At 43.5% G+C, this 9,074-nt stretch overlaps 1 protein-coding gene across 1 annotated transcript in view; it reads right to left on the bottom strand.

Moving 5' to 3' along the window:
• Positions 1 to 433: 433 nt before the first annotated feature.
• The window catches only part of smg1 (SMG1 nonsense mediated mRNA decay associated PI3K related kinase), a 65,256-nt gene continuing 56,615 nt past the window's right edge, over positions 434 to 9,074 (bottom strand). Inside the window, 9 exon segments of the mRNA XM_036590567.1 lie at positions 434 to 1,736; positions 2,043 to 2,149; positions 2,341 to 2,517; positions 2,642 to 2,742; positions 4,945 to 5,156; positions 5,345 to 5,572; positions 6,808 to 7,140; positions 7,235 to 7,372; positions 8,208 to 8,680. Of these exon segments, the coding sequence (XP_036446460.1) occupies positions 1,659 to 1,736; positions 2,043 to 2,149; positions 2,341 to 2,517; positions 2,642 to 2,742; positions 4,945 to 5,156; positions 5,345 to 5,572; positions 6,808 to 7,140; positions 7,235 to 7,372; positions 8,208 to 8,680 (1,847 nt within the window). The 3' untranslated portion in view covers positions 434 to 1,658.

Genomic DNA, 9,074 nt, shown 5'->3' with positions numbered 1-9,074 from the left:
ATGTATTGGTATGTAGTATATATTGTATATAGTAACACTTAGCATTCCATCCTCTGTAACTACCATCTCAGACCAGCTTTTCCTTAATACCCCACTTATCTGACACGTTACCCCAATTATCCCTTTTTTTAAATCACTATACATCCTTTAACTGCTGCTGCACTCAGCACTTTAAGATAAGACACATACTTTGCACAAAGCAAGGTTTACAGGTGTAACTGTGTGTGTGATGGTCTGAGTGTGTGGTAGGAATGCACACTTATTTTATTATTTTTGTTTATTTACTACTGTAAAATGTGTGTCTGATACTGTGTACAGTGAGCTCCTGTAACCAAACCTAAACTCAGTGTATGTGTAAGCATACCTGGCCAATAAGGCTTGATTGTGATTCTGAACTAAAAAGTGAAAGCAGCAAATAAATGAACCACAATCCTAACGTTTGAAATCCAGGTTTATTTGGCAAACAAAACAAAGAGTAAAATCATTAAGAGACAATATTTTTTACCATCACCACAGCACTATTCCAGGACTTATTTCTCCCACTAAAAATGTAAAACTAGGTCAAGATCAGTAAAACGCAAGCTTAGTGGGGAATATGCATCAAAACCGACACACGTCCACAGGCAAGTCAAAAAAGGTGCAATCTAAACGGCTATTAAAGAAGGGAAAGGGAGAAAAATACCTACAATACACAACAAATCGCAGAGATGCATACTAAGGAAAAGAAAAACAAGCGTTTTGAAACTGATTTTGCACATTTTATCAGATTTGAGTCTGGGCCTTAAACGTTTTCCACCAAGTCTCATCCAAAGATCAATCAAAAGAACCTAAGACAGTGCATTTACCACCTTGAAGCACATCATTCACTCGTGCCAAACATTCAAACATTAATTTGTCCACCCCTAAGGCCGTCGCCGTGTTATGAATTTTTTTCCACTGAATCGTGAAATTCCTGCGAAACTTTTAGAGGCATGTAAAATAAGTTTTGAATAAAGTGAAAGGGATGGGGAAAAAGTCTTGATTACAAATGTGTCGAGAGATTAAAGGTCTCTCTGCCAACGGCCATCTGGCTTTGAATGGAGTCCCGCTTGAACCTTCCACACCTTCCCCAGCACACCTCAGCTTCAGCCGCTGCAATCTCGCCATCCCTGAGCCATCCAAAAACAGAGGCCAGAGGATCCTCAGAGGAGCGGACATCCCAGTGTCCCGTCTCCTCTTTAGCGAAGTCCAGAGACGTGCCACTCAATGCGTCTCTCTGCTCTAAAGAGAACGGGATTAGGAGTCATCGTTTTCCTGCAAAGTATTTTCCTGCGGCAAATCCTATTTATTGATAGTTGACAGAAATTTTTATTGTTGATGATACAGGGGTTGGTTGGAGGGGTAGTTCAAGCTGGGATGCCTCGTTCTCCCCCCCACCCCCCCTCCCCGTCTCGGTATGCTCCCCACACATCTCAGGGAGACAGATGCAGACCCATTTCGTTGGTGTTAGCTGGATCGCCGGGTGCAGCTGTGCTTACGGGGATCCCGTGTGGGCGCGCAGGAGGGCCTCTACACCCCCCCTTTCCCGCATGGTGCTCTGTGGCTCTGACGCCCCAGACCCAGTGGATTCTGGTGGATTTCTACCCTCGCTGGACCGAAGTGATCTACAAGGATCCCGTTCACACCCACGCAGTCCATCCTTCGTACAACTGGGCCAGGTTGTCCAGGTTCGTAGCCTCTTTGATGACATAATCCACCTGCGAGACGACAAGAGAGACAAATTAGCACAAAGACAAATGAGAACATCTGGAGAAATCCAAAGTAGGTCAATAATGCGCTCATTAATGCTGTCTGACTGACAAGAAGCCCGTCATTAACCCATGGATTATGACATTAGCGTGTTAGCATGGCTGAAAAGTCCCTCCAGAAACTACAATTAAGCGTGCAGATGTGTTGCATATTACTTGCAGTAAAAATAAACATTACCCCTTTCTAAAGAAAACAATGTTTTGGTGCTCTGCATTTCTTTTAATTGTCAAGAAAAATGAAGAAATGATAAGTGCCTGCTCAGTGACGCTCATTCTCCTGTTAGGGTCCATGTCCCTTCCCTCCAGTTTCGCCTTCACTCTCTTCCAAACACTCACAGCATATGAGTTCCTCTCTTGTACAGCTGAGGGGGGGAAAAAAAAAGAAGTTCATAAACCTGGAGTTAGAACCCCTCATTGCTTGGGTTATTCAGAGACATTACATCAGATTTGGCCACTCGTTCCATTACAAACTGGCTTAAACCAAATCAACTGCATTCAAACCAGATTCAGTGTCTCAACAAAAGACACAAGAAGTGACTTGAGATGCACAAACCTCTCCCAGTTTTAGGGTCCCTCACGGCTCTCTTGGGGCTCGGGGCCAGGCCTTTGGTGGCAATGAGCAGGGTGCTGGGTGGGGTGTCTGCTGGGGTCCCAAAGTTTCGAGGAAGGGCTTTGCGAGCATTCTGAGACATGCTGTCAGGCTGAGTCTTCACTGCACTGCAACGCACCGCTGTACAGATACGGAGAGACCACATTGTAATCGGACCATACGTTGAAAATCTCTTTACAAATTTCAGAAATACTACTAAACTACTACCGTAAATAACAATAAAAATAATAATAATGTTCCTTACCAGCAGCAAAGCTTGTCTGCACTGTTGAAGTGGGGCTTGCACAGTCACTTCCTCTATCAGTGACCAGGGGAGAAGCAAAACCAACCAACCCATTGTAGATGCTGCATTAACAAGAATCAGAAAACGGTTAAAGCACACCATCTATTTTGTTCTTCAGGCATCATCAGTCCAGCTTACATCAGTCATTTTAATTAGCAAAACAAGACACTTGATGCTGTGCTTTACAAATGATTGTACCACAGTTAAGGGGTGCATGAGGCAAAGGATTTAAAAGATCAACACAAACATTTAATAAATAATTTAATAAAGGCCAACAAAAACTGCTGTGAACAAACTGTTTGTTAAATCAAGCAACATGACGGTAAAAGATAATTAAAAACAGAATTTGATGGACGTGTGTGGTCATGTGTCTATCAAGCATTTCACAGCTTCTCATATGGCTCAGAATTTAAAACCAGAACTCTCCGTTTAAACACAATATACACGTACAAAGAATGACTTGTAAATGTATTTTGCCAACATTCTCCTCTCCTGATGTTAACTGGGCAGTAATGTGTACGTAAGCAGTATCTCAATCCACAAGGCTGATGTGGTTTTGTCCCTTCCATACAGCTTTAACAAAACTGTTGCCCAACAGTCTCTCTGTGCTCGAATCGGCGAAACTTACTGAGAAAAAGCTAAAAACCAAGAGAAAGGTAACCTAGGAAGCACAACTGAACTAGCAAGAATGTCCATCTGTCCATTCATTCAGTTAAGCAGCCACACCAGTGTTAAACGGACGCACATCCAGCAGTAAAGGCAATAGGCCCTTTTGGTGTTTCCGCATTTTTTCTGCTGGAAGTAGTCGTTGCAGGGTAACGTCGAGTTGAGCACGTACAGCTCACTCAAGTGTTCGAGTTTGAAGCAAAAACAGCCTCATCTCAGTTTCAGTGGTTTCTCAGCTGACGATGAGCAGAGGAAAACAGGTTTGTGCAATTAATAAAGGAATAAACTTTGACATACGGAGCAAAAGAACCTGTGTCTGCATTTCACCTCTGTTGACTAACGTTACACTGAATGCAGTTCGCGCTTTAAAGCTGCTGCTACAGGCATTAGTCATTCATTTTCTCCCTCATTTCTTCCTCAGCGGAGAGTAGATGTTCGTAAGCCTGTGCCAATGGTTCCACCTTAAATGGTGCCTGAGCTGCCAGAATGTAACTGCTGCACCATTTAAGGTGGAACGGAAAAATTCGAACAAGAAGCGACTTCAGCTTTGTGACTTTAGTGTTTGACAGTTTCTCGTTGCAGATTAAACAAATCAGGAAACCAGCTGGAGCGATTATAAATGCAAATGGGGAAAACCTCTACAGTGGCGCTACAGACCCTGACGACCCGGCAACTATGACAGAGTGACACATCTTTCTGTGGTGAGCTGAAGTGATATGAATGCCTGTATTTCTGAGGTTAGTAACTGTCCGAAAGGCAACAGCAGGACGTTTTACCCACCGTTTACGCACTTCCCTTTCTTGTGAAAAGGGCCTATAGGAACCTTTGAGAAGTCCACATAAAAGCCTGAATGTTTATAGTGAGTCACACACAGTAGGGACAGTCTAAAACACCAGCTTCATAAATAGAGCGTGTTTCACTCAGCTCGCGCTGTTATACTGAGTCCTGCTTCAGCGGCGTAGTAAGCTGGAAGCCCAACACTGAGGGTTGTCAATCACGTGCGCTCAGACTATTAGGCCACGCCCCTACTCTGTTCTCAGAAAGGTCTGATTTTTAAGCTTTGATTTGTTAGATATACATCTTATTTTTTAAATTCAAACTTTGCTGAATGTTTAACAATAATATTTTAGTATCAAACAATATTTTACTCTGTGTTCCCTACACACTTAAAAATGATGGTTTTTCAAGGGTTCTTTAGTAAAGAAAATGGTTCACCAAAAAGGGTTCTTCTATTATTATAAGCTTGACACCGAAACAATAGAAGAACCCTTTTTGATGCTATATGGAACCCTTTTCACAAAAGGTTTTACACAGAACCATATTTAACACATTCTCCATCAATCTCAAGAACCATTTCATGATGCAAAGAACCCTTTAATCACACAAAGGGCTCTTTGAGTGTTCATGGCTCTATATAGAACCATTTGCTTTATTAAAGAACGCTTAAGAATCATCATTTCTAAGTGTTTAGGACCTGAAAAGGCCGACTCATTTCAACTACACTGGCACTAGGCACACATCGCAAAAACCAGCTTGGGTTCTGAAGTGTACAGGCGCTTTAAAACTTTAAGCTGCTTGTTTTTAGTACGCCAGCTCACCTCTGGCTCTGGACTTTGAGCTCCTTGAGTGTGGCAGGAATCTCTTGCAGCAGCTCCACCTGCTCCAGGCTGCGAGGCTGACCTGTGGCCTGCACCACTGTGAACAGCACTATCTGCACATTATCCTGCCAAGCCTTGTATTCAGACAGGAACTGACGCACGCTTCCTTCGTACGTCACTTCCTCTCCTTCTGCAAGGGCATTCTCCTCATCCTGTGAAACAAAAGCAGGGCTTAATGGACAGAAATATGTGCATACTAATGCATACGCAATAACATGCACATAAGTATGCATGCTAAATGGCTAGAGCAGCTACAGTAACGCATTAATATCCATGGCTGTATGAAAAGAGCCACTTTAAAAAAATATATATATATTTCCTGGTTCATAGATGAACCCACCTTGGCCATAGCACGAAGCAGGTGCTTAACATCAGCTAGCAGGCGGTTGTGATTGGACAGGATGCCTTTAATAGTGTCCACCAGAAGCTGCAAGTTTTCAGTCACATTGTCCAGCTGCTGCTCCCGCTCCTCCTGCAGGGCCCTCTGGCTGGACATCTCCTGTGACAGATGCTTCTGAGCACATGCCAGCCACTCGGGCCCACCGATAGACAGCTCCATCACTGGGCTCTACAGAGACAAACCCACAAGTTAGAATATTGTATTGGTACAGCTGCTCATCTATAACAGCTGCTTTTTGACAAGTAAACCTACACACACACACACACACACACACACACACACACACACACACACACACACACACACACTAGGACACTTGCTCATTTGACTAAGGCTTTCGTTCGAACACTAGTCAATCGACTCTGCGCTCTCAGATGTCCTCTAAACAGGTGTAATTTTAGCATCAGATAAATGGAACCAAGCCTGGGGCAAGTTTACCTCGCTAACTAAGCTCTTGTTAGCTTAGCCAAAACGCTAGAGTACCAAACACCACAGAACAGGCTCGAAATCAGCTCTCTTTTACTCCAACACCCGTCACTCGACTTCTGTTCTTTCAGACATCAGCTTTTATCATCTAAAGTTGTTTCATCAGAGCAGCAGTTAGTCAGAATACACCAAACACTGTGGTGTGTGGGTCAGATCCAAACACCAAGGGACAGGTTTAATATCACTTTTCTGTGCCTTCAACTTTACTTCCTCTGATTTTATCCATTATCATTTAAACTCATCAGTGCTTTCGTTAGCCAGAACTGAACTCGGGCAGAGTTGTTATTATGCTAGCCAATTCAAGGCTAACCAGCTCCCCTTAGTTTGCAGCATTGTAACAATTATCAGATGGTTTGACATTTATTGAATGATGCCTCAAAAAAAAGAGTACTGTGCTCATTTATTTTTTGACCATGTACAGTGGTGCTTCTAAGTTTGTGAACCCTTTAGAATTTTCTAATAATAATTGAAGGTGAAATTAGAGATATTTAATACTGGATCATTTTCCTAAATAAATAAGTGACCAAGTCTGATATTTTTGTCTCGTTTATTTAAATTCGTTCTCTTTATTTACTATTAGGACTTCTGTGAAAATCTGATGAAGCTTTAGGTCAATTTTATGCAGAAATATAGAAAATTCTAAAGGGTTCGCAAACTTTCAAGCACCACTAAGTGCACTACCCGCTTTCTAAATACCACAGGATGTGACGGCAATAAAATGCGCCATTAATGCTTTCATGTCCAGAAAATTAACTTCAGGGAAAGTAATCTGGTAATTTATAATTATGTAACTACACTGCAAAGGTAAGTCCACAAGCAGTTCTAGAGAACAGGCAGTGGGGGATAAAGTAGTACTGGCCACTCGCCAACTACAGCAGTGAGAGAGCTGTGAAGAGAAAGGAGAGGAAGGAACAAACCAGTCTGTGGAGTAGCTGCAGCTCCAGAGGGGAGACGGAGGTGCTGAACTGGGCGGCGTAGGAGCAGGTTGCCTGGCAACGCTTCACCAGGTCAAAGAGGGCAGCATCCATGCTCAGGGCCTCTGGGGTGCGTGTGCGGAGGCCCTCAAAGTTGAGGACGGTGCTGCAGAGAAATGTGACCTGGTTGGTACGCTGGCTCTCTTTCACCACCAGGGCGCGCCGCTCAGCAATGGTACCCTCGAAATCCTGGAGCACTGGGGCAAGCGCTGGATTTGCACCACCAGCCCACTTCAGCCTCTGCTCGATACTGCCCTCTAATGATGCCAACTTCTCCTACAGGATCAAAACAACACAGTGAAGTGGATCTGTAACCAAGCAATGTAAACAGTACTTAGACTGAGAAGGCTTTCCAAGATGAGGCATTAACCTGAACGCTCGCAATGGCCGTTTCATCCTGGCTGAGCTTGTAGAGCTTTTTCTTCATGTTGCTGAGGATGATGGCACGTGGTGGAGGGCTGACCGTCAGCGGCTGACTCCGAGCACCAAGCACATCCTCATGCTGCCACTGTATGGGGATATCAAAAGGTACAGGTAGAGCTTAAAGATGAACTGGTTTTATGTCAAAATGAGAACATGAGTGCAATTTTCAAATCACAAGAGCTGCAATGTTAATTGTAGCCTATATTATGAACAACAAAGTCTTAAGTGGAGAAACTTAACCTAATAAAATGGTGCATATGAATTGCTAACCATGTGCTGTGTACATGACAAACAAACCACACCTAACTATCTGACTGACGGACGGACCTGAAGTCCAGCAATCAAATCTCAAACCAGAAAAAAAAAGGATGTGCTGGTAATCTTGGCCAAAATAACAGGCCTGGACCTTAATTTTAAAGTCACATTATTAGACAGGTCACAATTGGATATTTTCCCCCAAATCACTCGGCCCATTGTTATAGCTGAAGGCATAGTACCAAGGACTGATCAAGATGGAATAAAAAGTAACAGACAAACAGGCTAAATAAATGCATGAAATTTAATTTTGCTGATGCTGGAAAAAGTGCAAAAATTGATCGAGACAGACAATAAATTTATAATTGTCTGAAACACATTCACCGAGTTAACTAAAAGAACTGACCAGCACAGAACTCAGACTGGTAAGTGCTTATTATTGTATTGTTGTTTTATTTATTAACAGCAATCAAAGTTTTGTTCAAAACGGTTGTGACTAAATAAAAATATAAACTTTTAGCTTTGTTCGATAACATTCATAACAAAGACAAAAACAGCAGTCAGAAATCATGTAATTAACGAAAGAGAAGATAAAAGACATATTAGCTAGTATTTTGAGCCGGCTTTAAAGGGTTAACCATCGCGCCTGCAGAACCACCTCTTACCTGAAACATGGCTATGTGCAGCTGGGCTCTCTGCAGGCTGACTTTGCAGGCGTCTATGCTGACCTCCAGACGGCGCACCAGATCCAGCTTCTTCCAGGCTGTGTCATACGAGCTGGCCAGCACCGTGGCCCTGTTCAGCAGCAGCTGAGACAGCCGTCCTGCCTGAACGCCTTGCTCCACTGCTTTCTTACACAGATCATCCAGAGAAACCTTTCCCTCGGCCCCAAAGTCTTTGGCCTCGACCTGGGCGATAAGGTCTGTGCCGAGGGCGCTCAGGGCGCTGCAGAGGGCCAAGCCCAAAGCCTGTGTGGGGAGCCCCATCAGCATCTGCCTCACGAAGTCTGCAGTGAAGGCTTTGATGGGCCGCGTCATCTGTTCCTCACTCACCACAGTGGAGCCCCGGTACAGGGGCTTCACTATGGGGACAGGGCCATTAGACGGTGGGGGTTCGTCAGTGGGAGGGGGGCATGTGCCTGTGGAAAATGTGGAAAAATAAGGTCAGCTTCTAGAGGGCATCTTGAGGTAAAAACATTCGAATGGATATAACATCAGCTTTCACATTACACGCCCTACTGCTTAATGTTTTTCTCCTCAGGTCAGGTCAGTCTTGATGGTTCACATTCTTGTTTGAAAACAACGTTTGTCAATACTGTGAATATTCCTGTGCACTAATGATCGCATGTGCACATCTGATTAAGTTAGATCCTAAAAAGGGGTGGGCACCACAAGAATATTTATTGCTAGTCTCATTAATTACTTCACACTACGCTTTTTGGAGAGTATCACAGACACTCTCTTAAAGAATCACTTTAAGAACCCTAAAAACCGGCATGTTTCATTACAAAGAGAGCATAATCAGGCATGTTT

Source organism: Colossoma macropomum, unplaced genomic scaffold, assembly GCF_904425465.1.
Source record: "Colossoma macropomum unplaced genomic scaffold, Colossoma_macropomum, whole genome shotgun sequence".
NCBI lineage: Eukaryota > Metazoa > Chordata > Actinopteri > Characiformes > Serrasalmidae > Colossoma > Colossoma macropomum.
This window is presented reverse-complemented; position numbering and strand designations above follow the sequence as displayed.